The following is a 26,909-nucleotide window of genomic DNA, read 5'->3' as shown; positions in this document are numbered from 1 at the left end:
GTCCCAGACCTGCGGGGAGTACTGGCCCAAGCCTTGAGGAGCTGAAGCAGTGCAGTGTGGAACGGGGCTCCTGTCTTCTCTAGCTGGGAGGTGGACATGCAGATGAGGGTGACCAGGCTGGGGCACTAGGGAGCCCAGGGCATGGTGAGTGGCTTCCACCAAGGCCCAGCAGACAGAATGGGTCAGGGAGTGGGGTGGGGAGCCCAGGGTCCCAGGGTCCCATGCGGGAGTTGAGCAGCTGGGTCCCATAGGCCATGTGGTCCACCCCAGGCAGGGGCCAAGTTGGCTGTGTCCTGGAGAGGCCTGTCTGAGGGAAGGCATCAGGATCCTCTTCAATTCCTCGACCCAGGATACCCAGGTGAGTAGTACCTCCTGCCTCCCCCCTGCCCACACCCGCACCCTTCTCCTGGTGCCTGCAGCTCAGGCTGCTTGTCGCCTCCCATGGAGACAGCCCTGCCATCCCCGTGCCAGCCAGTGAAGAGCACACCTCTCCGAGCTGCTTCGGGAAGGACCTAAGCCTCCCCCAACTCCTGCACTGCATACACACTGTCTGCCCATGCCCCTGCCCCAGCCTCTGTCAAGGAGCCCGCCCCTCCTAGGGCTGTGCCCTCCTTGCTCATCAGAGGTAGTGCCTCCCTGGGACTCCTTCCCCCTCAGTCCCAACTGTGCCTCCTCTGGGAGCCACCCCGGGGAGTCCTCCATTCAGTCACCCCAACAGCTGCAGATCACCGGGGGTGGTGAAATGATGCAGGTGAGGCCTGTGGTCAGCACTTTCATTCACACCACTCTTTCATGCCCGACACTCGTGAGAAGTGGGGAACATTATTAGTTCCCAATCACAGGTGGAGATACTGAGTCCCAGAGAGGTGAAGTGACTTGCCCGAGGTTCCACAGCTGCGCACCTACCAGAGCTTTGGGGCCAGGCTTGCCTGTGGAGGGTCCATACACATCTCCCAGCCAGCTTCCTGCCACGCCCTTCTCCAGATGATGTGCCTGCTTATCCCTCCCCACCCACTGTCTCCTTACTAGCTGGGCCCGTTCCTCAGTGTCTCTCGAAAACACCCCTTAGCTCATAACAATTAGGATAATTGCTGACTGACATTTATAGAGCAGAGCTTTCTGTGTGCCACCCAGTGTCAAGCAGTCCACATTCATTGTCTTAGTTAATCCTTGGAACAGGATTATGAGGTAGTTTCCATTATTATCCTCATTTGAAAAATGAAGAAGTGGGAATTTAGGCAGGCCAGGTCACAGCCAGGAGGCACACACAGGTGGTTGCTCTGCTCGGAGCTGGAATCTCCCTGCTCTGCACTCTGGTCTGAAGGGGGTGGAGACCCCCGCTCTGCTGTGAGCAGTGTCCGTGTGCTCAGAAACTCGGGAACTCTCAGGTTCAGCGCCCTTCTCCTAACTCCCCAGAGCCTGCTGCGCAGCCCTGCAAGGCAGGTAGGCTGGTCATATTGTCCTCGTCCACTGGGACACATCTCGTGTCGTCTGTCCTGAGTCTTTCCTGCCACAGTCCAAGCTTGGCAGAGAGACAGGAAAGAGATGGCTGACCCTGTGGCACAGGGGAACTTGGAGTTTAAGGAAGGGGGAGGGAGAGAAGACCAGTAGGAAGAGGTGGTAGCGCTGGGGGATTCAAGGCAAAACCCCACCTCGGGTCCAGCCTTGGTCCCACCTGGGAAGAGTCACAGAAAGACCCTTGACCTCTTCTGTAAACTCCAAGTACCAGCCCTCTGCCAGACAGGCTTGTTCTCCCGCCCCTCTCTTCTGCCAAGGGAGCAGACCGTAGCAAGGGAGATTCAAGCTAGACCCCAGGAACAGGGCCCACAGCAGGTCATCCAGTTGAGGAGAAGTGGACTCTGGGCAGAATGGCCTCTGGGGCCACCCTCACTGTCCAGGCCTTGGGTCACTGTGGCCCTGCTGGACTCCAAGTCTCCACAGAGATGGAGCCAGCCGGGTGCTGGGCTCTTGTTACCACGACTTCCGGAACTGGCTTCAGAGTGCAGATCACCTACTGGGGCGAAGTCTGCCCGTGAGCAAGCCCTATTCATGCACAGCCTCTTTTGTTTTTGCAGGTCACGTGAGTGGGCGGGGTGTGCAGGTTACAGGGCTCAGAGCTACATAGGTTCTGTGTGGTCTGTTGCCCGTGGCCTTAGGAGACTCATGCCTGTGACAGCACAAAGAATCCCTGGAACATATGACCAACACATACACGGGATCCTCCTCTCTACACAGAATCCTAGGTGGCCCAAAGCACATGCCTGTGAGGGCTCACATGAGACCAGGATGCAAACCGCTCCACACCATTCTGACACCCTGCTCCCATTCTAAGGCCAGGGGAGCCCAAGACTCAGAGTTGGGGACAATTTCCCCTGCTGGGGGCAGGACAGAGGAGGGGGCTCTGTGCCCCTCCAGCGTCCTTGAACAGCAGCCTCTCTCCCAGAGGTCTGGATTTGGTCTGGGTCAATGTGGAACCCCTGCTTTTTGCCCCTGGAAGTTTCTTTGGGATCTCAGCAGCCACCAGAACCCTGGCAGGTGAGGGCCTTATGGGCAGGCAAGAGCAGAGGAACGGTACCTCATGAATCATCCTGAGCGCACATACCTTTTAAGAAGCACTGGGTGTGGGGCTAGCCATTTCTCACTGTGTGACCTGGGCAAGACACGAGTCCTCTCCTGGCTGCCTTGAAGAGTCGCTGAAATTCTCAAATAGGATAAAGCATGAGAAACTTTTATTCCAGTGTTAGCCCCCTGAGTGCCCCTAGCTGGAGCTGTGGGGCAGGTGGAAGAGGGATAGTGGTGAGGGACCTTTTGGGAAATGGAGCAAAAGATGTAATGGAGAGTCATGGAGGGACCCACAGCCGGTGCAGTTGGTGAGAGTTCGTGAATGCCAAGACTTCTGTCTTCGGACTCTGGGCACTGGGGAGTCACGGAAGGTTTCTGAGGAGCGCCTGCTGCACGGCCCTGCAAGGCACGACATGGTCAGAGCCATACTCGAGAGAGGGCCACCACATGGTCACTCATGTCCATAGCACCCTGGGGGCCCAAGGGTGTTGCTCAGTCTGTCCCCAGGCCTCTAGTTCAAGGTTGTCCAATTTTCCTACTCACGGGGGGCCCACCTCTGGCTCCAGGGAGGCAGCTCCCATAGCCCACACATCTGCTTGTCTGACTCTCACACCTTTCTTATGAAGTAAGTAAGGTAAGGGTCAAAGCTGCCTAAGGCCAAGCACATCTCCTGCCTGTCTGAAATATAACGGAGTCTGGGGGAGGAGGGCTGGGTGAGTGCGCTACTGGGCGGGGGCAGGTCTTCCCTTCCCTTCTCTATCCTCCTTTCCAGACGACCACGGTGTCTTGTCCTTTCTGACCTTTAGTTTGAGTCAACCAGGTCCAGAGGTGATGTTACCCGTGGATCTGCCCTGGGGGAGGGCTAGGGGACAGGCACCCTGGAGACCCCTTCCCTCCTGGGTGCCATCAGACCTGACACTCCAACCATCATCTCTGCCTGTTGGAGTCCGCCCTGCCTGGTCTCAGGAAGCTGTAACCCCCCATGACTTAGGCTGAGTGAGATACCTCCGGACCAGGAGCCACTAAGGAGACAAAACTTATTTCCCCGGCATGAACGCTGCCTGTTTTGTGCCTGGCCTCCAATGCTTGATCAGTTAGCCAATGATGGGTAAGATTTCCCACAGAGGGAATTGCCTAAGACAGGCATGATCACGAGGAGGCCTCAGGGAAGAGACTCAGGGGGGATGTGGAAATGAAGGGGTGATCGACATCGACCCCTGCCCCCTCGGCTTTGTCAAAGCCTGAGTCCTTGTTCTTAGATGTGAGAAATCCAAGTCTCCTGGCTGCCTTTGTCTCCTCTGCCTGACTTAGGCCTGCTGAAATAACAGGGGCAGTGTAGTCCAGACCAGAGTAGGCAGACCCCCGGTGTAATCAGGCCTGGGACATAGAATATGCAAGGTCCTGTAAGATCTGCTTGCTGGAGGATGCTTTTGAATTAGAATATGAAGGCACGAGCAAGAAACGAGACTAGCCTTTTAGGTCCCGTAGTCTTTTTAAGTGATAAAACACAAACTCTCAGCCCAGAATCCCAGTGGGAGTTCTGTCAGTCCCTTTGAAAACTACCTATTCCTTTTGATCTTCCCTGCCAGACTGTAATCCACAAACTGTGTCTGTATTCTTAATAAAAGCCTACTCAAGTGGCAACTCAAAGTACTCTCCACTAGAGAGGGTGGCCATTTCATCCCTATTTATCCACAGGACCCGGTTGTCCCTGTGTATGTTTTTCTCATGTTTCGACGAGCCATCTGCAGCATTCCGCAGTCACTGCAGGCCGGTGGCCGAGACATCTACCTGCTCTTTGAGCTTTTCCAGGCCCTGTGCTGGGCTGTGCTGGGGGCAGCAGTGACCCAGAGCCAGGTCTTGTCCTCAAAGACCTGCCAGGCTGGCTGGAGGCTGTGGGAGCACAGAGAAGAGGTCTGAGCCAGCCAGAGAGCAGGGAGGAGTAGCGCAGACAAAGGCCTGCCCTGCGGCCTGAGGGAGCAGGCCCAAGGACTGCAGGGCCTATGGCTGAGCTGAGAGAGAACCAGGCTCTTCCCTGGCTGAGGTGAACGTATGGTCAGGGAGGGGGACTGGTTTGTGGGAAACCCCGTGAGAAGGCTCCCCTTGTCCCCAGATCTCCCACAGGTTTCAGGCCCAAGTTTTTGTCTTTCTCCTCCAGGCTCCACTGAAGCCCTTCCTGGAGATAAAGTAGCTCCACCTGGTGAGGCAGCTGGAAGAGCTGTGGGCAAGACCGGCCCTAGGCACCAGAGAAGACATGATTCCAAAGCTGAGCTCAAAGAGGGTAGGGGCCCAGGGAGCAGGTAGGTGGGGCAGGGGCCAATTTGGGCATCATAGGATCCTCTTTTGTTCAAATCAGGAGTCCTCTAACCAATGGGGAGATGGAGGCTATATCTAAGTTGTCTCTGGGACCCAGGTGCTCCCTCTTATCCCCACCTCACCACCCAGACATATCTTCCCAGGGGGGTCTTGGAGGCAGAAGGCATGCTTTTCTGCCCGCCCCCCTCCAAGAAGCCCACAATAGATACGATCTATTGCCTCACCCCAGCTAGCTGGCTGTCCAGCCCTGTGCTAATCCCCAGGGGAAAGAATTTTTGACCTGGAGGAGACACTGATCAGACACAACCAGATCCTGCATGGTGTCTCTGAGCGGTTGGCCCAGGCAATTGGAAGAGCAGCTGGGGTTCCCAGGCCAGGCCAGGCCTGAGGGAGCCTGGGTGATTAGACCCTGGAACAGCCATGCAGCCTGGAGAAGCTGAGCTCCTTACACACTAGATCCCAGGCACCAGTGGCTCCCTGTGTCCAGAAAGAAGAGCAAGCACTGTACTTGGGAATGACTGTCCCCCAAAGTCTGGAGGAAAAGAAGGGCAAGGGTGAAATGCTGCAGGTCACAACAGGGTGGACCTGCCAGGCAGGGGATTGTGCTGGAGGGTAGCTCTGCACAAGCAAATGCCCAGGGAGCCTCACAGGTGGGGCTAGAGAGAGAATATGCCAGGTATTTTGATGTGGGTCTGTAGACAAGTGACGAAAGTAGACTGCGTGTCAGTTTGCATGTAGCTCCCCATGTGACTTGATTCACACATGGCTTGCTTAATGCTCAGATGCACCAGAGTCCTTGTTTCACCTCCTCCTTTGCCATCTGGCTTCTCCCCAGGGAATCATGCCCCATGGCATGCCCAGCCTCGGGCCTGAGAGTTGAATTCAGTCAAGATGTTAGATGCTGGGCAGAAGAGGCCAGCAACTCCTGTGGTATTTGCTGAGCTCTGGTAGCTTGAAGTTTGAATCTTGTGTCCTCAGACCAGGGCAGCTGAGGCTGGTCTACTGGAGTGGGGAAAGGTGGGGCACCACACTCTAAGGCTAGGTCTCTCTAATCCTACTCCCTGCCAGATTCTATTCACCCCAAAGATGCCATTTCTCCAGGCTGCTCAGCAAGGCAGCGGCCCAAGCACTGGGAGTTAGCTGTTACTGGCCACAGCTTGAACTGTGCCCTGGGGGAAGTGGAGAGGAGAGGACTGAATTGGGCCTCTGCCTCCTTCAGGGGCAGAACCGCTCCTGGAAAGTGGAGGGGTTCTCAGAAACCGCCAGTGTCTGTATGTGTGTGTGTGGGTGGCGGGGGGGGGCAGGGACCACCCTCAGGGAGAGGAGTTTGAGAGCAGGGGGAATCCAGAAGCCAAATGGACAGGGGTCAGATAAACTCAATGTGTCCATAATAAGGGGGCCCAGTAATATGGCAAGGCCTCTAGAAGAAAGAGGCGTGCAGTGCCCTGGGGAAGGTGGACTCTGACAACAGAGGGGCTGTGCCCCGGGCCCCAGAGAAGGGGCTTGCTTTTCTTCAGGACTCTGCTGAGCACCCTGAGCTGTGGACAATGGACTTGCTCCAAGACCTGCAAGAGATGAGGTAAGGGCACAGGGCTAGGAGGGGTCACGAGGGCGGAGGGAAAAGAAGCCCCACTCCACTTGCTTCTCTGCCCAAAGTTTGTCTGTCAGCCTGTGATCCCTGCTGTCCTTTCCTGAGCACCCAACCCAAAGCCTGGCACACAGAGAGGAGCTGGGGCCAGAGTTAGGTTTATCAAGTTGACCTGAATTTAATTGAATCAACGTTAAAGTTTTGAAAATGTGTGTTTAAAAGCACGAGGGCCCCCTACTTGACATTCCCACCCAGAGAGGGTTAGTAAATCTGAGCTCCTGGAAGGAGGGGACATTTTGGTGGAGTTCTTGGAAGGAGCACAACCAAGATCTAGTTGTGGTAGGGGCTCTCTGACTTCCTTTGCCCCCTTCTGTTTCCCAGCATCCACTCTAGGACAGGTGTCTGGAGCTACCCCCTGGGGGCAGGGGGGTCGCCTTCATGCCAGGGAGGAGGGAAGCTTCAGTACGAATGCTGTGGCTACAGACCAAGCCCTGTCCCCCATCTAGACTGGGAGTGGGAGGATGGGATGAGGGAGAAGAGCTAAATCCCCTGGAAGCTGGGAGTGAAAGGCAGAGCCTGGGGAGCTTAAGACAGAAATCTTCAGGGAGATCTTTGAGCTAAAGCTGTCTCAGGATCCAGGAAAGAGGTTTGGGGTGAGAACAGTCCCCAAGAAGGGGTCCTATGGATGATGCCTGTTCCCCACCCAGATGCTACCTCTGGGAATTATGAGAAATGGTAAGGCAGTTTGGGTGCAACCGGAAAAGAAGGAATGAGTCCCCTCCCTTGGCTTCCACCCCCCACCAGGGATGCAGCAACTCACATAGCTCCAAGAGCCCAGGTCTTCTATCTGCCTGTGGGCATCAAGCATCCTTTCTTAGAGGTGGCTCAGGCCTGAGCCTCCTGCAGAGAAACCTTTGAGGCCCAGTGGTAAGGGGGAAAGAAGCAGTGCCATGGGGGTTCCACCCCTGAGATCTGGGCTCAGCCCCTTTCTCCAGTGCTGCTGCAGCCCCAGGCCCTCCTGCGTTAGCCCTCCCCTCCTGGGACCCTGGAAGGCACACCTGTGTCTGTATTTGGGTGTGCGTGCACATGTGCACACAGGGACACATCTCATCTTCTCTCTACTCTCTGCTCTCTGGAGAATCCCACAGACTCTCGGCGCCAGCAAGGCCCTGGAGACCACTTGGTGAACTCCTTCAATGACTAGAAGAGAAATGGGAGTGGGCTGTGCCCAGGGTCACTCAGAGCAGCCTGCTCTTCCCCATACCTCTGCCCCATATTGCTCTTTTTCTTGCCTTTACCACCAGCCTGTCTTTTGCTATTTCTTTTTCTCTCTCATCTCAAGAAACTTTGGCCCCGTGATGATCCAAGGCCCCGGGGCTTCCCAGCTGTTCCCACAGATGGAGACATGGAAGCTGAGGCAGGGAAGGCAACTTTGTTCTCTGCCCTCTCCCCAGGTGCCCGGGATGAAAACCCGAGCACCCCAAAGCCTGAGATAGGAAAACAGAGCCCACAATGGCCCAGATTCCAGGTCCCCTCCCTCTGAGTAAGAAGCTGATCCAGGACCTTAGAACTTTTCCTTTCAGAAGCAGCAGCCAGGGACCCCTACCTACCTGGCCAGCCCCCAGGGGCCTCCTTGCGCCTGCAGCCTAGCATCTTCCTGTTCTTCCTTCCTATCTAAATTGTAGGTTCCTTCTACTACATGCACATCAGGTAGGCCTTCCCTATGGGCAGGACTTTTCACCCCTACCTGGCTTGGTTCTAGGGCACAGTCATTTGACTTGTGAGAAGGACCATTAAGGCCCAGGTCCACCTGCCTGGTCTACCAGCTGGCAACGAGCAGGGCCCACTTTTTCAGTAAGCACTGCTAGCCATTTGTTCAGCTGATCCCATCTGGATCCTGCCCTCGCAGAAATCACTCTCTAATGTGAGAAACTGACAAGCACATGCTAGTCACACCCTATGTGGTCAGTGCCATGATGGCAGGAAGCTCAGGGGCTATAACAGTACAAGAAGATACATTTGACTCAGCTTGGGAAATCAGAGAATCAACCCAGAAGGGACATTTGACATGGGTCATCAAGGCAACTAGTTTTCCAACCTGATAAGTAAAGGCATGAATACAGAGAAAACAACATAAGAAAAGGCACGGAAGCATGAAAGAAACACAATATTTTGGAGAAAAAGTGGCAAGTTTAGTACTGTCAGAGCAAAGAGTGGGATCAGTTTGCGAAAATGGGCAAAAAGAATCACAAAGATTGGGGGGAGGTCACTGTTTCTACTTGGTGGATGTTTGTTGAATGAATGAAACATTTAGAGATGTAGGGTGTGCTAAAGAGCTCAGAAATGAGATTGATAGGTCTTGGTGGAATTTCAAAACAAGAATAACCAGTATAGGCAAGGGTGTCCTGGAGGAGCAGGGAAGTGTGCTGAGCTTTAAAAGTAGAGTTGAAGAGGGGACCACATCCAGGTGAAGAGAACAGCCAACATATGAGGTGGAATGATGACAGGCTTATGTGTCACATGGAATACAATGGTGGCCATAAGGCTGGAGCCACCTGGACAGAACTTGAATGCCAGGGGGAAAGTGTGGTCCTGACAGGGCAGGCCAAAGGAGCCATAGTAGGTCCCAGAGCAGAGGATGCTGTGGTGCAGTGAGTGTAGTGAGTGTAGCAAGCCTGTTCTCAGAAGCCCAGAAGGGAGAGGCCCAAGTAATCTTCTCTCCCTAGGAGCAGGCTGGACAAGAGCCTTTAGGACTGTCTGGCCACAGGCAGCCTTCCCCTTAGTCCTGCCCCATGCATCCTTAGGGCCTGAGGGTTCTGAGGAGGGACCCCTTTCCCTGAAGGAGTGCTCACTTCTCATCCCTGGGCAGTGGATGGTGTCCAGGAGGTGGAGAGTGAGGCCACTTCCCTCTTGGTGCCCAGCTTATATCCACACCCCAGCTTTTGGCGAAGCTACAACCTTATCAAAGGTGATTTCCCTCTCCCCATGCTTTTATACGCTTATTTACCTTCCATGTTTGCCTTTATTCCTCTGGAGAGGTAGCTGGGAGTGGGCTTCAGGCAGGCAAGGAGGCCAAGGGCTGCCTTGGCCACAAAAAGACTGGATACCCCACAGACCTTGAGCCCTGGACAACTGACCCCACATTCTTCAGAACAAGGAGAGGTGTCTCCAGGTGCCTGTCTTGGGTCAATCCAACCAGCAACACCATGAACAACTCTCTCTCCTAACTCCTTTCAGTTCCAGAGGTCATAGGGGCAGGCCTGTGATGGAGAATTCTTTGAGGCAACCCACGGGGCCATAATTGGCTTTCCCTGTTCTCTGATCTCCCTCCCTTTCCCGGTGTGAAGCTCTTCAAGCAGCTGCTGGGCAGCAGGTTGGGAAGAAAGATGGGGGATGGCCCAGGGCTGGATTTTTGCCCCTCACCCCTACTCTCTGGGCAGAGTAGGGAGCAGGGTTCCTGGGACACATATCAGCACACCACGTTCCCCTACAAACCATCCCACCTCCCAAGCCCCTAATCCGTGGTCTGTGGTCCAGGACAGCGTTTGGCGTGGGAGGAGACACGTGGGAGAGGCGGGAGAACCGCGGGCACGTGGTCCAGCTTCCTCAGCCCCGTGCACTCCCCCTGCCCTGTGCGGAGGGGTTTGCGAGATGGGGGCGGGGCCTGGGGTGGAGAGCGAGCGGCAGGCGGTGGCGGGAGCTGTCCGCGAGCCCTAGTTCTGAAGTGGGCGAGGAGGTGCCCGGCGCCCGGTTCCAGGGCAGCGAAGACGATGGCGTTCATGGTGAAGACCATAGTGGGAGGCCAGCTGAAGGACCTCACCGGGAGCCTAGGGGGCGGCGAAGACAAAGGGGACGGGGACAAGTCAGCAGCCCAAGCGCAGGGCATGAGCCGAGAGGAGTATGAGGAGTATCAGAAGCAACTTGTGGAAGAGAAGTGAGTGGGACCCTTTCCCGGCTCCAGTGGCCCTCTCCCCCGCTCCACCCCTAAGCCGCCGGGCCCAACTCTAGGCAGCCTAAGACCCCAAGCTCTGCCCCCCTCTACTTTTCTAGACTGGTAAGAGGCTGGGATGTGCACTTCTAGGCTGCGCTCCCCAGCCACAACGTTTCAAACCCAGGACGCCACCCCAGCTTCACATTCGGCCTAAGGAAGTGGGGGCAGGGGCGGAAGGGGCCTGGGACCCGCTGGGGGCACGTGCATTTCTGCGGAAACAAGTAATCCTTTAATCCGATTTGGTCCCCACATCTGTGTCTTCCAAATGGAGCTCCTCTGAGCCTGAGGCTCTCAGAAAAGCGGTGCAGCTGAGGGGGGCCCAGAGTCAGGGAGACAGATCCTGAGATGGGGGCATTCAGAGATATTGAGACCACTTGCATGCGGACAATGCTGGGGCAGAGACACCTGGAGTGGAGTTAGGGGCTGGACTCCAGAGCTCCTTGGGTCAGATCCTGGCTTTGCTTCTTTTTAGCTGGGTGATTTTAGGCAAGTTACTTAACCTTTTCTATGCCTTGGTTTCCTCTTCTGTAAAATGCAGGTGGTAATTATAAGACATGCCTTATATATTTATGAGGATTAAATTACTTAATGCAAGTAAACTGCTTAGCACAGCACCTGGAACATTGTAAATCATTAAATGTTAGCTATAATTATTTCACTTAATCTTTATAACATTTTTATGAGTTGCAAAATATTATCTTCATTCTACAAAAGAGGAAAGTAAGTGACTTACCCAAAGACATACCAAAAGTAGTAATGCAGCCATATGTGAACCCAAGTCTGTTTGAAATGCTGTACCCCCACTGCAAACAACCTGTCTGGGGGGAGAAAGACAGACTGAGTCTGAGGCAGAGAGGGCCCTGTGCTCTGCAGTCTGGCAGACTGACCCTCTCTCCGCATAGCTCAGCCCAGAGGCAGATGTGGGGACTAGAAAGGGTGCTGTGATCGGGGGACAGAATGCAAAGACCAACAGCATCTGCTAGGTCCCAGCACCTTCCTGACACACAGGACTACAGGTGCCCATCCCCTTAGTGCTGGCAATGACTCCACCCCGGTGCCCCCGTAGGATGGAGCGGGATGCACAGTTCATGCAGAGGAAGGCAGAGCGGGCCACGCTGCGGAGCCACTTTCGAGACAAATACCAACTGCCCAAGGTAAGCTCAGGAGCCAGGGCCTCAAGGTATATCTGGCCCCTGAGCCTCAGGCCCGGACTCCTTTGTTCCACTCTGAGTCGTAACTCTCAGCTCCTAAGACTGATAGAGGGCTTGGTTAGACTGTTCTCTCACTCATTCACAGTTAACTGGAGCTCACCTAGGATTAGGGCTTGGTGAGGAGGGTAGCCCAGTCCCTAAAACTGATAGGTTTGTGTTTCTGGAGCCACTCCAGTCCCCTTCTGTTCTCCAACCCGTACTCTCCCAATATGAGTCAGGCCCAGGCAGATGAAGCGTTGGAAGGCAACAAATTTTTCCATGGGAGTGAGGGCTCTTGAGGCTTCTGAACACTCGGGGAGGGCAGGGCGGGCAGAAGAAGACAGCACTCTCTGTGTGCCAGGCAACTTGACCTATCTTACCTACCTAACCCCTCAGTAATTCTGCCAGGTAGCTGTCACCCACATCTACAAATAAGGAAACTGAGACTCATATAGATTGATGGACTTGGCTAAGATCATGAAGTCACTGAGTGATGGAGCTTAAGCTTGTGAATGCTGAGCCTGCTCCAAGACCCCTGGCTGCTATCCAAGGCATGGGTCTGTCAGCAGAGAGCAAAGTAACTCCTTGGTTGGCCAGGCAGCCAGAAGGATGTTTTCCCTAGGCACTGCAGCACCGGATGTGCTGTAAGTGTTCAATTCCTGTTGCCTAAGAAGAGAGCTGGGGCACAAGCCATGGTCAGTGCTCAGAACTATAATAGACCCTGAACAGGAACAGAAATACAGTGCTATATAGTATGCCGACCTTGATCTTCCACTTGAATTGGAAGACTAGATATGTAAATATCATAACCACCCATCCAGCAAATATTTTCAGAGGCCTTGGCTACCTCTGACTTCCCACAGGACACAAGTCTTTTGGAAGTCTCTCAAAGGGAGAACAGGTCCAGAAAGCCTGCCTTTCTGGGAGGTAACTGAGTTAAACATAGCTAGGGATGGAGTCATTCCTCAAATGTTTGTGTTAAGCATATAAGAGCTACAACTGCTGCTATCAGGGAACTCTGAGTCCAGCAGAAGAAGCTTCCTTCTTCTGTGATTCCTGGCTGTAATTGAGTAGGACATACAGTGGCCCTCAAGGGATAGGGAAGTGTGACAACAAGCAGTAGGCACCTTGCAAAGAGATCACAAATGTTGGTATCAGTGACACAGATTTACATCTAGCTCTCCCACTCCAAATTGGACAACCATGGGAAAGTTACTTATTTAAATTGTCTGAGCCTCAACTTCCTTATTTGTAAAATGGAAAAAAGCAATAATTGTGAGAATTAAGGGCACTCAGCTCAATGGAAGCCATATAATAGGTGTTTGATGAATGGTACCCATCACTATTATTGGTAATGTCCTCAGTGTAGTTAACAATAGTCAACATAGGACTGACTGTAACAGTTTGACTCCTAGGTGTTTCCATTTTGCCCTTACTCATTCTGTTAATATCTTAACTTCAGTATTTCAGAGTGAAGTAAGGTGGCATAAAAGTCTGAATGCGTCAAAAGCTTGATCCTGAGGTGTGTGGGTGAGCTCACAGGAGCATGGTCTTAGCATGTAGGACCCTGGAACCCAGTCCAGGCCTCCTCCCTAGCCCCTTGGCTTGGGTCCCCGTACGCCCCCCACCGCAGCCCAACTCTCCCTTCTCTTCAGAACGAGGCAGATGAGAGCCAGATCCAGATGGCAGGTGGAGACGTGGAGTTGCCCCGGGAGCTGGCCAAGATGATTGAGGAGGACACAGAGGAGGAAGAGAGGGCCTCAGTCCTCGGGCAGCTGGCCAGCCTTCCTGGCTTAGACCTTGGCTCCCTCAAGAACAAGGCCCAGGCCACACTGGGGGACCTCAAGCAGTCAGCTGAGAAGTGCCACATCATGTGATTACTTCCCCTGGGAGTGCTTATGGGTGTGACCAGAGGGCTGGGGCCACATGAGCTTGAAAAGCATGTCTCAACTTCCGTGGACCCATACTCCACCTTGGCTTTGTTTCCCCTGTACCAGCTAGACTAGGACCCTTTTCTGACCCAGCCACCTTCTGGCTTCTCTCTCTCTCCTCTAGGAACAAAGTCCCCATTCCTCCCCCTACCCTCTCAGGACTCAGCCTCCCTGCTCAGCCTGGGGAAGCCTCCCAAGATTGTAGGAATAGGCCGTGGACCAAAATTCCTACACATAGGTGCACCCATACAGACACCCAGAGAGAGAGGCAGAGACCTTGGCACGTGCAGAGTTGTACACCACAGATGCATCCTGGCACACACAGACACACACATGGACCAGGCCCCTGGTGCCTAGCCTCTCTAGACACCAACACTAAGATATGCTTAGAGAGGGCTTCAGGCAGGCACCCTCAGCAGACAGGAGGTCTGAGTGTGAGTCTCCATGTTTATTCTCCTTGAAAAGCACTGCTCTTTCCAGGCCTCATTCCATCATCTATAAAACGGGGATGAACTGGGTGATTTTTAAGATCTTTCCAGCTTGGTCCCCCAGGACCCTGATAGTTAACCCCACATCCCTCCTTGGGCAAGGCAGGTGCTGCCACCATGGGCTCTGGCTCTTGGGAGCTGAGTGATGCTGTGCAAGGAACAAGTACCAAGCATGAAGCTGGCACCGAACAGTAGCTCAGGAGGCTCCAGGACTTCTCTGAGCTGAGGGCCCAGGGACTAGCCAATTTCTGTTTTGTTTCTGTAGAACTCTCTGGATTCCATAGCTGAATTTCCTCACTCAGTTCAGTGAAAAAAAAATTCCAGCCCTGACATGTGTGTCTTAGTTGGGCATTGTCCCTGCAAACCAAAAGGTCACCAGTTGGATTCCTGGAATCGAACTCAGACAGTTCGGGACATATGTCTGAGTTGCAGGCTCAGTCCCCAGTCGAGGCATGTGCAAGACGCAACTGATTGATGTTTCTCTCCTTCCCTTCCTCCCTCCCTTCCCCCTCTAAAAGTAAATAAATAAAATCTATTTAAAAAAATAAAAATAAAAATTCCAAATGACCTGCTTATCTTCCTACTTCTTACTGATCTGTAAAGGTCTTGGGGTTCATAGCCTCCCCAATCTTTCTTTGGAGGGGGTGTCCTCTACCTCTTCACCACAGCTTCATAAGAGCACCAGCTCCTATGCAATGTTCCAGCTCTACCCTCTGGACAAGGGGGGGGGTCCCCTAGCACTAGTGGGGACTAAGCACTAAGTCCAGCTTCTGGGCTTTTAGGAGAATGTGGCATTCCAGCTGGATGGGCAGGGCCTCTGGGTTGTTACCTGAGACCTCAGGAGGTGCCACAGCTCAACCACAGCTGTGCCTGGCACCTGTGCCTCTACCCCCTAATCACCTTGGAGATGGAAGGTGTGACAACAGAGGGCAGGGCAACTTCATTCCAGGCTTGGCACTGCTGTGTGACTTTGAACAGGTTCGTGTTCCTCTCTGAGCCTGTCTCCTCTGCTGTGTAATGAAGACCCCCCCCCGCCGACCATCGCCATCCAAAAATAACAATAAATGTTTCAAAGGGTGACCATTTTAAAGCACTTGGCACATGATAGGCCATGTCAATAAATGGTAACTTATTCTTTGAAAAAAACCGAAGAGCACAAATCTCATCCTGCTTAGCTGTGGGTGTCCAGGGAAACAACCAGGAGGCTCCACAAGCAGGCCACCACTGAGGCCTGAGCAGGGTGTCGACACCACCTCCGACCCCCACCCTGGCACTGGCTTGTGGAGAAGATTTACAGGCACAACGACCATCCATCGGAGGGTTTGGTTTCAAGGGCAATTTCCATTAGGCCTCCTTTGCAAAATAAGAACAAAGCACAGAAAACCTGTACAAGGGGTGATGTGGGCAGTGTCACATGGAAGAGAGAAGAAAGGATGAGGAGTTAGGAAGGTGAGGGCAGGGAAGGACGCAGGCCCAGGGTTGGGCAGTGCTGTTGCAGCTGTCGTGTTGGGTCCTTCTTGAGCATCCCCTAGGCTGTCCTCTGGTTGTCACTGGACAAAACCCTTTGCTGACCTTCCTGGAGCTGGAGGAGACCTAAGTCCAGGCCCTAGGCTGTGTGTGCGGGAGGAGGGAGCATGGGCCTCCTCACAGTGTCGGCAGCAAGGCCCACGCCGCCTTCCAGGGGCATCCTGCCTAATGGGATCAGACAGACCACTTTACCCTCAAGGGCTCACAGGAACAAGAGTGAAAGAGGCAGGGAGGTTGGGCTGTGGGGAGGCCAGGGTGAGTACTCCCTGAACCCTCACAAAACAGAATGGTGGGGGCCTGGGGTCAGAGAGTGGGAGGAGGCCGAGCTCCCACACTCCTCACAGCCTGGGAACCCCAAGAAGCCCTGACCTGTCTGCATGTTCTTGGAATTGGAGGAGGAGGCTCTGAGGTAGCAGGAGCCAGCTCCTGTGCTCAGCAGAAACGGGCAAGGCAGGCAGACTAAGCATCCCCCGGCTCTGCAGGCCTCGTCCTGCTTGCCCTCTCCCTGCCCCTGCCCACTGGCTTCTCTGTCAGTCCGTGCCTCTCTCATTCCCATCCCCCCACCCTCTGGCTCATGCCTGGCTCACACCCATCCTACACCCACGTCCTCAGCTGGGGGCTACCTGTCCCATCCCTAGGCCATCGGGTCCCCTCTGAGGAAGACTGCTCTCTGCACATCCCACTTCTACTCCCATTTGTTCAGAAATCACTTGCTCCATGACTAGTCCTCCCACCTGCTATTATGTGAGGGCAACAAAGAAAGCCACTTCCTGTCAGAATTTCCCTTTTCATAGTAATTAAAATCCCACTATTAAGGCCCCTTAGTTCAGGGCAAGGCATTTTTCTCCCCAGTCCCTCTCCCCATCTCCCTCCTGTTCGCTTTCCCTCCTTCTTCTGTCCTCTCACTGTCCTTCTCACACGTGCAGGCAGTCTGAGGGCTCGGAGATGCTGAAAGGCAATGAGACAGCCTGCCTACCACTCTTTCAGGAAGAGAGGGACAGCGAAGATGGCTGGCCTGCTGCCCCTCCCCCCTACCCTTAGCCCCACAATACAGGGGGTGGGGTTCGGGGAGATTGGGTGAGCACTGGTCCCTGCTCTGCTCAGACCTCCTTCCACCCACCCAGACAGCCCAGGCCTGGTTCCCAGAGGGAGAGGGCTGTGGACCTTAAGTGACTCTCCTGAGGCCAGTTGGTCTCCAAGGTTTGGAGCTGGGAGTCTCCCCGCTTCCCGCAGTGGTCAGCCAGTCCCTCCCCAGACACTGGAGAGGCTCCAGCAGGCGAGCTGAAACATCTGGGGAAATGTTTGCTGAGCTGAGCTGCTGGCAGTGCCTACTGACCCAGCTGATGCCTGAGGCTGCTTGGGGTGGGGAGCCACATGTGAGGGGACTGGAAGGGAGTCACGAAATCTGCCGCCTGGCCTCTAGCCCAGTACCCGCCAGGCAGAGCTGTTCCTAGAATCCACGTGAGGCTCTGAGACAGCAAGGAGGCCAGGGTGGGCTTGGTCAGGGGAGCAGCAACGTTGAGGCTGCCTCAGCCTTACTCAGCAGGGACTGTGCCTGCCTGCCTGAGCAGGAGTAGAAGTCTGCATGAGATCAGCATGGGTCTCGTGGCTTGGACATGGCTTTCGGTGTTTTGTATGTGTCTGAGGCCTGTGGCCCCTTAGTGTCTCTGTGGGATTTGAAATGGATAGGTGTGGGTGTGAGTTACTCTGGGGAAAACAGTGACCAACGTGCCCCCTCCCTCGTGCCCCAGTCTCAGGGTTGGGCGATCTCCCTCTCAGAGGGCTGGGGTGACTGTTGTCTCCTAGATAACAGCTTTCCTAGATGACCTGCAGGAACCTTCCGAATCTTCCCAGTTAACCAAAGGGGTGGAACGGGCACGAAGACACCTGGGCCCCATAACCTGATCCAGAGGCCCACTTGCCTGTCTCCAGAGCTGGCCCCTTGGGAGACAGAGGGTCCCAGGCCCCTTGGTGCTCCTCAGCTGGCTCAGTGCTGCTTTGGGGACTGAGCAGAGGTGGGAGGACAGGGCAGGGCGAGCCACCCTTATGCTGGGGAGGTGTCTGCCTTGCTACAGGCACTTCCAAAGTATTAAAGGTAAGAGGCAGAAACAACTCCCACCCCTAGGAAGAAAAATATTTTTTTAAAAAGCAAATTAGCTTATTTCCCATAGGACTCTGCCACCTGAAGGGAGCCCTAGAGAGAGAACCCCACTTTTTCCCCTGACCCCAGCACTCCAGCTGGGCTGCCTCCCTTCTTGGCAGGTGGCTCAAACACAGGGCCAGCTTAGAGGCCATCTAAATACTCTGCCCCGAGAGGGCCCAATCCGCCCACACCCACGGTCCCACTTATCCAGCCCTCTGCTGGCATGCAGCCAATGGAGGCCGTAAACCATGAGGGTCTGTGGGCCCGGGGGCCCACCCCACATCCCGTCGTCCTAGTCAGTCAGGCTCTTTCCCCCCCAGTCTGCTCCACTCACCCCGACCAGCTCCGTTCATTCCCCTCCTCTTACTTACTGAGGCTTTTTGTCCAGCTCATTCCCCAAAATAATCTGAGGTATGTTTCTCTCCTACACCTGAAACATTTTATTGAATTCTTACTGTGTGCCAGGCTCTTGTACAGTTGCTCATTACACACTTACATATTTCCACAGGGCACTTCACTTTATCCTGATTCTACTAAGAAAGAAATGGGCTAGTCCAGCAGTTTTCAACCATGAGCCATGAGAATTTTTACAACATGCAGCACCTGTTTAGTCAGGGGCACTGACCTCTCTTCCCTTAGGAGGTCCCCAACTTTTTGGCACCAGGGACTGGTTTTGTGGAAGACAATTTCTCCACGGACCAGGGGGCTGGGGAAGTGGAGGGAACAGGAGGAGGAGCTCAGGTGGTGACGTGAGTCATGATCGGTGCCTGCTGTGCAGCCCCACCACGGACCAGTACCGGTCCACAGCCCGGGGGTTGGGGACCTGTGCCTTAGACTGTCACATAAAAAAATGACAACTAACCCTATGCCCATTTGGTGTAAATGAGTCAGAATTACCCCTTTTTTGTCAGATCAGAAAAGAATATATATATATATATATATATATATATATATATATATATATATATATGATTTTATTTATTTTCAGAGAGAGGGAAAGAAAGAGAGGAAGAGAAACATGGACTAGAGGAGAAACATTGCCTCTCACACTCCCCCAACCAGGGACCTGGCCTGCAACCCAGGCACATGCTCTGACTGGGAATCGAACCAGCCACCTTTCGATTCTGTGGGACACCCAATCCAGAGTCACATGTCAGGATGGCAAAAAATAGTTTTTGGTGTGCTACTTAAGTTTAGTAATCAATTTATGTGTGCCATGAGATGAAAAGGTTGAAAATCGCTGGGCTAGTCAATGGGTTTCTTGGCCAAAGGGCAGAGCTAGGGTGTTAGCCCTGTCTCCTCTGGACCACTGTCCACACTGTCCCCTGATGGCCAGGCTGAGGACTTCAGGGAAAATAGTTCCCTCCCTTTAGATGGCTGAAAGACCATCTTGGTGGCTGGCGTCTGATGTATCTATGAACAGCTTCCTTGGTGCTTTCCGGGCGGGGAGGGCTTCCTATCCCTTAAGTCCCCAAAGATGCTTCCAAGTGCTGTTCGGCCCAAAACCTTGGGGTAAGGGGTAAGAGACTGCTGGAAATTACCCCAGCTTTAAGGGATCCTGGAGGGCTGAGTATGAGCATGAGACACCCTAGAGGATGCGCTCTGCCCCATTCCAGCTCCCTGCTCACTCAATGGCCCAAGGAAAGAGGGGTGGGAGGCTGGGGGTCATGTCCAGGACAAGGGAGCATGCAGGGCAGAGCACAGGTTTTACAAGACTACCCACCATGGAAGCCACCCTTCTCCAGCTGCAGAGAGGAAGGGCCTTGCCTGGCACCCAGGCCTATGCCTGTCCCTCCCCACTAGCCCTTTATTATTTTTTTAAAGATTTTATTTCTTTATTTTTAGAGAGGGGGAAGGAGGGAAACATCAATGTGTAGTTGCCGCGAGTGCCCCCTACTGGGGACCTGGCCTGCAACCCAGGCATGTGCCCTAACTGGGAATTGAACCAGTGACCCTTTGGTTCACAGTCCAGTGCCCAATCCACAGAGCCACACCAGGCAGGGCCCCTTTAGCCCTTTAGGTGGTGAGCAGGAACGGCAGCTGGTCAGCCGACTCCCCTGGGGCCTGAGGACAGGAGGCAGATGTACTCTCACTGCCCCCACCACCCTGTGGGCTCCCCCAGGCCCCCTCAGGTTACCCAGGTTTTCCTGGGGCCTCTATAGCACTAGCCTAGAAAAAGCGTTGCCCACCTTGACCTGCTCATTCTCTTCTTCCAGGACAAGAAGAGAATCACAATTTCAGAAAATAATTTAATAGAGAAACAATGAATGACACTCTTCACACTTCTCTGGCAGGGAAGAGAGACAACTTCTGCCCCAAGGAGGCACTGAAGGGTGCAAGGGTTAGAAATCACCAACAGCCTTTCAGATTTTAAACACAAAACCAGTAGCCCTAGGTGTGTACTCTTCTCCAGATGAAAGTTCCTGTCCTCCCAAAGGCCCAGGTGGGGGCTAAGGAGCTATTAGCAACACCACTGGAGAGATGGGGAGACCCAGACCAAGAAACGGGAAGGTGTGTGCCCAGGGCACATGCTGTGGTAGCAGCCATGTCAGACCTGGAAGGTCTCCTGGCCTAGTGGGTCCCCCAAATTCAAGGGGCCAGGCGGCCCCATTCCTCCTGTTCCCAGGCCAGTACCAGCTCTGTGGAAAGCAGGGGCTCCCCAAAAAGGGATGGAGGTGGGAGGGATGAGGATGAAGGAACCTTCCCCTGATACTCCCCGGGCCAGAGCAGGAACAAGGTATGAATTTCTCCAATTTGCCCCACCCTACAGTGTATTATTTTCATGGCTTGAAGGATTAATTTAAAATACCAAGAGGGTGGGCAAGAATCGGCTTCCAAGAAGACTGGTGAGTTCTATGGGGCTGAGTGCAGACCGAGGGGTAGGTGGTCCCTGAGAGGTCTTAGAGCATCCTGGTCCAGTGCAAGGATAGAGGTGAGTTGAAATAAGGGCTCCCAGGAATGACAGGGGTAGGCACAGAATACAGCTGCCCCCTGCCCTCTTCTCAGAGCAAAAACAGAACCCTGATGCCCCAAACTGACAGGCTCAGTGTCCAGGAGCCACCAGTTAACCAGAGTCACATGAGACACTCTTCTCCCAGAGGCCTGCCCCTGCACCCCCCTCCCCCCCCGGGCCCGGCCCGACACTGTCAGCACATACACGGGCTGGGCTGTCAGAGTCTTTGTGGGGTAGAGTATCTTGAGGGGTGCTGGGGACCCTGGAATGCGGTGGTCGCAGTGAGCTGCCCATTCAAGAAGGGTGCTTCGCCAGGGTGCACAGGCCACAGAATTCTGGGCATCAGTCTGCGTGAGTGTGTCCCCCAACTTCAGGTGGCCTGTGGTCTATCCAGTCATTCTTTTGGGGTCACTGCAGGGTGCAAGCTGTGGAGGGGTAAGGAGGAGGGTCAGTGTCAGGTTTCTGGCAAAGGAGGCAGAATCCTAGGCTGCCCTCAGCCCTCACCCCTCCTCGGGCAGAGGGGGAAACCCCAGGGCAGGACTCACAGCTGCGAACGGATTCCGAGAGCCCCTCCTTGTCCAGGGTCTCAGCTTCCCAGCGAGACTCCCTCATCTATGGAACATAAAGGTAGCACAAGGGGTGAGACCACCAGAGGCCGGCACAGAAGCCGCATCAACAGCCTCTGAACAACTGGGAGTGAAAGGCAAAGAAAGCGATGGAGATGCCTTCAGACAGAGACCCAGGAAAGGAGACAGACTGGTGGGTTGGTGAGGAAGCAGGGGACAGACAGCCACAAGCAGAGCCCACATAGCCTCGCCCCAGTGGGAGCCCCCCATGTGCCCACCTTGACCTGTTCCTTCAGGTATTCAGCTCGAGCCATGAGATTCTGAACCTGCCAAGGGTGCGGGGGAAGAGCCTTCCTTCAGAGTGAGGCAGATCCTCCTCGCTCCTGCTGCTCTCCAAAAGCCTCTGTGCATCAGAACAACTGTCCTCCGAGTCCTTTATCTGCTCCCTCTTCCAGAAAGCCTGCCTGACTGAAGCAGTCCAGCCAACTTTCTGTTGCTGGGTACCAGATCCTGCCTGTCCCACTGCCTGATCTGAGCCCCAGAGCCCCTATGGAGCGCATGGGGCCACCAACTTATCAAGTCTGCGATCTGATTCCCAGACTTGAAACACCCTGAGGGAACCCAGCAGGTCCTCCCTGATGGAAGGAGGGTCAAAGGAGAAGATGAAGTCCCCCAACTCTCCCAACCCTCCCAGCCCTAGTGGGCACCTCAGTATGAAGCAGCTCCCGCCTCCGGCCTGGGGGCTCCCCTGCAAAGAGAGGGAGGGCGCGTGGTAAGGCAAGTCAGCAGGGCTCGGGGAGTGTCGTCACGGGAGCCTTACCCGCCAGCAGCAGCAGCAGCTCCCCCAGGCTGTGCTGGTAGAGGTCCAGGGCGTCCTGCTCCCCACCACCTTCTTCCTCCTGCAGCCACATCCCAGGTCATTTAGGGTCATGAACCAAATTCCTCCCTGCCCCACCTGGACTCCTCCCATTGGGTACAAACCTTGGCCATGGCAGCTGAAGCCACTTCCAGGGCAGCAAGGAGGCGTGGCCTGTCCCGGGCCATCTCTGGGATGAGGGACAAAGGCTCAGGGTGAGGGAAGCAGCCTGTTGTTTGTCTCAGGGAGCCCACCCCCAACCTTTCTCCCTCTCAGGCTGGAGGGAAGTTGCTGGGGACCAGGTGGTCAGTCAGGAGCTGGGCTCACCTCTGAGCAGGTCTCGGGCGGAGGCCCCCTGCCTCAGCAGGGCCCGGTTGGAAGAGGACACGATGGCCTTGAGCTCCTCAGCCCTGGACACATACTGCTGCACCTGCAGAGGCACAGCACGAGGGGCTGCCCACCCCACCTCCCTCACTAGCGCCTAACTCCCAGCTCTCCCTCTAGATCCTCAGTGACTGTCCCAAGCTGTAACATCAGGGGCTGTCTTGACCCCTTCCCGGGACAGGAGATTCCAGTTCTAACAGAGCCAGTCCCCAGTGGCCCCTGATCCCCTCACCCATTTCCTCCAGGAGACTCAGTCGCCCACCTTTGCCTTAATTGCATCCTTCCGCTGGGCATCCACTTCGTCTGCAAACAGTGGGGGTGTATATGAGGACCTTGCACCACACCAAACCCTCTAGAATCCCCCAAAACTCTAAGTTCCAGATTTACCCTCTGCCTTGTCTCCCATAACATTCTGGGTAGGAGTTGCTTCTGGAGCCCCTCCACAGCAGCTACGGCTGACCCACCCCTGCTGCACCCGGGGGGCTCCAGGCACTCACAGTGCAGGGCGGGCACAAAGAAGTCCAGAGCTTTGCAGTAGAGAGACAAGGCAGCTGTGGCGTCCCCCTCCTGATCCTTCTTCACAGCCTGTACCACCAGGGAGGTCTGGGAGGCATGCAGATCAGGAGTCACGCCCACCCTCTGCTCACCATGAAGTGAGAAGAGCAGGTTCCCTGAGCCCTCCCTCTGCCCCCTGTGGGGCAAGACACCTGTTTACCACCAAAAGGGTAGATGAGAGCCCCAACCTGCCCTCGCCCCAGCCCACCCCTGGAGGCCTGCTCACTGCTCGTGCCAGGCTCTCCCCACTGGGCATGTGCTCCAGGTCCACCCAGGGGTGGGCAAAGAAGTCCTGGAAGGAGATGCGACGGCCAGGGTCCCGCTCCAGGAGCCGCTGCAGCAGGTCCCGGCAGTCTCGGGAGAGAGGGGGCCGAAGGGGGAGCTGAGGGGGGGGTGGGGGACAGGTCAGACTGGGCTCCAGAACCTCCCCCACCCTGTCCTGGTATGTCCCAGAGCTACATGTTTGACAGGTGGAGAATCTGAGAGCTAGGGGAATCTAGAGCAAGTCTGGGGGATGGAGGCAGTGGAGAGCCAAGCCTCCTGCCCAGGTTCCTGCCCATGCCCTCCTGGAACCCTGAGCTGTTGGAGAGCCTCCCTGGAGTACGCTCTTGGGAAGGTGCGAGCTCTGTCTACACAACAGTCTGTGGGCTAATGTGGGTCCCAAGAACCAGATGGAGCTATAAGCATGCCCAGCACCACAAAGCAGCCTAGAGCAGACACCCCAGTCTATACAGGGGCAGTGAAGTATTCAACCTGAGGACTTTGACTCCCTCTGCCCCCAACGGGTTGCTGAGGCCCTGTGGGACCCACCTCGATAACCCGGTTACTCCGGATCTTCTCTTCCAGCTCCGTGAATGACCTGGAGGCAAAGGGAGGCTGCCCGAAGAGGGCTTCTGTGGAAGGAGGCAGAGGACAGGCTGGAAGGGAACAGGGTCCATCCTGGTCTGGCCCACTCTTGGAAAGGCCTGACACCCCTCAGAACAGGAGCCCCAGGCCATTAGAGTCAGCCTTCCATTAAAGCCCCTCAGGAGTGGACAGAGGGGGCTTGTCTGAGGACACACAGTGCAGGCCAGGAGCAGGGGCCAGAGCTCTTACCGTACAGGATGACCCCCACGGACCAGAGGTCCACACGGGCATCATACTGCCGCTGACACACCATCTCAGGGGCCATGTAGAGAGGAGAGCCACGGAGCACATGCTTCTCATCCCATGGGGACATGTGCTGTGCGAAGCCGAAGTCTGCAGGCAAGAGGCCAGGCAGCAGGGCTCAAGTTCCAGCTGCCTCTGCTCTTGGCCTTTGAAGCCTCACCCTGAGCTCCAGCACAGGACTCCTCTCCACCTTTCAAACTCAATCCTACTTCCCAGCCTTTGCTCATCATTAACCTCCAACACCCTCCTATATCTTCCTGTGGGGGCATAAATCCTACCCATTCTAACATGGCCCCCTCAGGCACCTTTCTCCAGGAAGCCCACACTCTCACAGCAGTTCTAAGGATAATGACCCACGAGGGGCTGGAGCCCTCTCCCGCACTGTCCCACCAAGCTCAGATTATAGCTCACTCTCTGGACTCCAGTCTCAAGTCAATTCTTCTCCAAATCCTATTGGGGACCACAACCACCCCTCCCCTTCCTCATACCCTCCAACACCGCCATAGGCTATGCCCCAATCCTGATGACACACCAAGTTCTGATGCTGGTCACACGCTGAGTCTTGACCCTGATTCCAACCATACACTGCTAGAGTCCAGTGTGGGTAGCCCAAGAAAGGTCCTACCTTTTGGTGATGGGGCCTGTCTCTGGATCTCCAGCCTCTCGCTGTTTGAACTCTACAGAGGGCTCCATGAGAACCAGCATTGTTGCGTGCACACCCACCCTTCAAACCTTGAAGCTCCATTCAGTTCTAAGGACCCAGATCCGCCCAGAGATTGTTGTGCAAGCCCAGGCCCACATTTCCCCTACTGTTCCAGACTCATACCTGCCAGCTTAAGGTGGGGCTTCTCCAAGGAGCTCAGCAGAATGTTCTGTGGCTTGAGATCCAGGTGAGATATGTTCTGTTCGTGCAGAAAATGCAGGGCACTAGCTAGGGAGCAGGACACACGCAGAGAAACAGGTCGGAGGAGCCCTTGCCTCCCCTGGCTAACATATGCTCCCTCAAGCCTGCATGACCTCAGTTCTGGCCTGGTTGGTCTACTGAATGCTTTACATAGAAGTACCAGGTTCCAACCACTTCTAAGAACCCCCGACTCCCACCCCTTTCCTCCCTTGGGCCCCTTCACAAGTCTCCACTCCCTCTAGAAGCCTCCTTGGATACTCCAGCCCCTTAGGCTCTTTTGTGCTTTCTCTTGGCAAAGCACTTGGGCACGACCCATTGGGCCCTGGACTTCTCCCAGATCAGGGCTTCTGCCTCTGTCTCTCTCATAACACCCTTGAGCCAGGGATTGGCACATGGCAAGGATGGGGGCCTATAAATCCAAGCTGGGAAAGGGGCACCTGCCAAGAGTGCGGGGGCTCTGAGTCTGGGTAAGGGTGTGGTGGGAAAACAGACCATGGGAACTCTGGGTCAGAGGCTTTTACCCAACTGCTGCATGAAGACACGAGCCACCTTCTCAGGCAGAATTCGGCGGGTATGGATGAAGCGAGACAGGTCACCCCCTGCACAGAACTCCATGATGAGGTAGATGTTGTCACTGTCCCACTGTGGTTAGAGGCAGAGAGGCAGCTTGAAGAGAGTGTCTCTTCTCCAGCCTCGTTTGGGGGTGGCCCCACCACAGGCCTGCACCTGGAAGTCTTTCAGCTGCACGATGTGGGGGTGTCGGATACCCTTGAGGATCTCAATTTCTGTCAGGAGGTTTTCCACGGATGCCTTGTTTAGACTCTTCTTGGCCACGCACTTTATGGCCACCACTTCTCGAGTGTCTTTCTGCCAGGGCAGGAGATTTGAGGGCTCTGCCTTGAGGGACCCAGGGCCCATGCCTGGCCAGAAAGGCTCTGGTTCCCTCTGTCCTTCTCTCCTTCCCTGGGCCTACCCACTCACACCAACATCCAGGCTTCCAGCTTCCCATTCTCCGCCAATGAGGTCCCCTGATTCTGTAATCCTGACCTCTTCACCCAGTCTGGTGTTCTCCAACCTTCTGTTCCATAAACCCTATAAGCCTTTCCAGAGTGCCCTAAGTAAGGCATGCCATTCAGTCTTCTAGAAGTGCCCACTCTGTTTCCTAAGTGGGTCCAGCCTCCCAATACCCTGTCCAAGACTTCTCCCAGCCCACCAGGTATCCTCCCGGTTTTGAGCCCATTCTTCTGCCACGGACACAAGGCTCCACCCAGGTCTCCACAGGCATCTCCGAAGGTCATATTGGGACGTGGCAGGCGCGGGCACCTAACCGGCCTCATGCAGTCTCCAACCTCCCCTAGTTTCCCGGCTTGGCACCCACCTGGGCGCGCTCAGGGTCTGGCGGGCACCGGGACAGGCCCTCAAAGTTCTCGTTCCCCGATTCCGGCCCCGCCCCGCACCCACCTTGGCGTAGGCCTTGTACACCGTGGCGTACGTGCCACTGCCCAGGCGTTCGGTGAGAATGAAGCCGTCCAACCGCGGGGGGGCCCAGCCAGACCCAGCCATCCTGACCGCCCGCCCGGAGCCGGCCACCAGGCGCTTCCTGCTTTTCCACACGGGTTCCGGTTAGGAACCGAAAGGGAGAGTGCGGTGGCGTGTTGGGAGGGCGGGGGGGGGGGGGGGGGGGGGGGGGGCGACTCCACGCTGCCCCTAGCGGGGCCCGCCAGAAGTGCAGCGTGCGGGGGGGGGCGTTCCCCCGCCCACGCTCCCTGCCCCCTCTGGCTCCTGAGTGCAGTCCACACCTGCTCC

The 26,909-nt window shown here is 55.2% G+C and overlaps 2 protein-coding genes across 4 annotated transcripts; one reads left to right on the top strand and one right to left on the bottom strand.

The window, feature by feature from the left end:
• Positions 1 to 10,123: 10,123 nt before the first annotated feature.
• CPLX3 (complexin 3) lies at positions 10,124 to 13,821 on the top strand. Its single transcript, XM_028508000.2, has 3 exons — positions 10,124 to 10,400; positions 11,524 to 11,611; positions 13,303 to 13,821. The coding sequence occupies exons 1-3, from the start codon at positions 10,237 to 10,239 to the stop codon at positions 13,522 to 13,524; spliced, it is 474 nt and encodes a 157-aa protein (XP_028363801.1). The 5' UTR covers positions 10,124 to 10,236; the 3' UTR covers positions 13,525 to 13,821.
• A 6,150-nt stretch (positions 13,822 to 19,971) lies between these two features.
• ULK3 (unc-51 like kinase 3) lies at positions 19,972 to 26,749 on the bottom strand. Of its 3 annotated transcripts, none has more exons than XM_036027886.1 (16): positions 26,565 to 26,749; positions 25,830 to 25,970; positions 25,625 to 25,745; positions 25,024 to 25,130; positions 24,146 to 24,289; positions 23,861 to 23,926; positions 23,277 to 23,432; positions 22,993 to 23,098; positions 22,758 to 22,798; positions 22,439 to 22,541; positions 22,237 to 22,301; positions 22,076 to 22,154; positions 21,963 to 22,003; positions 21,534 to 21,581; positions 21,235 to 21,301; positions 19,972 to 21,114 (listed from the first exon to the last, which is right to left on the bottom strand). In XM_036027886.1, the coding sequence occupies exons 1-16, from the start codon at positions 26,664 to 26,666 to the stop codon at positions 21,098 to 21,100; spliced, it is 1,404 nt and encodes a 467-aa protein (XP_035883779.1). In that variant the 5' UTR covers positions 26,667 to 26,749; the 3' UTR covers positions 19,972 to 21,097. The 3 variants fall into 3 exon arrangements, 2 of the variants coding, with proteins under 2 accessions (XP_035883779.1, XP_028363593.1); XM_028507792.2 differs by having other exon boundaries at positions 20,615 to 21,114; positions 23,861 to 23,943; positions 25,026 to 25,130; positions 26,565 to 26,747; XR_004903633.1 differs by lacking the exon at positions 21,963 to 22,003 and having other exon boundaries at positions 23,861 to 23,943; positions 25,026 to 25,130; positions 26,565 to 26,747.
• Positions 26,750 to 26,909: the final 160 nt, after the last annotated feature.

This window comes from Phyllostomus discolor, chromosome 1, assembly GCF_004126475.2.
Source record: "Phyllostomus discolor isolate MPI-MPIP mPhyDis1 chromosome 1, mPhyDis1.pri.v3, whole genome shotgun sequence".
Classification (NCBI taxonomy): Eukaryota; Metazoa; Chordata; class Mammalia; order Chiroptera; family Phyllostomidae; genus Phyllostomus; species Phyllostomus discolor.
Note: the sequence above shows the minus strand (reverse complement) of the source record. Positions and strands in the feature narration are given on the sequence as shown.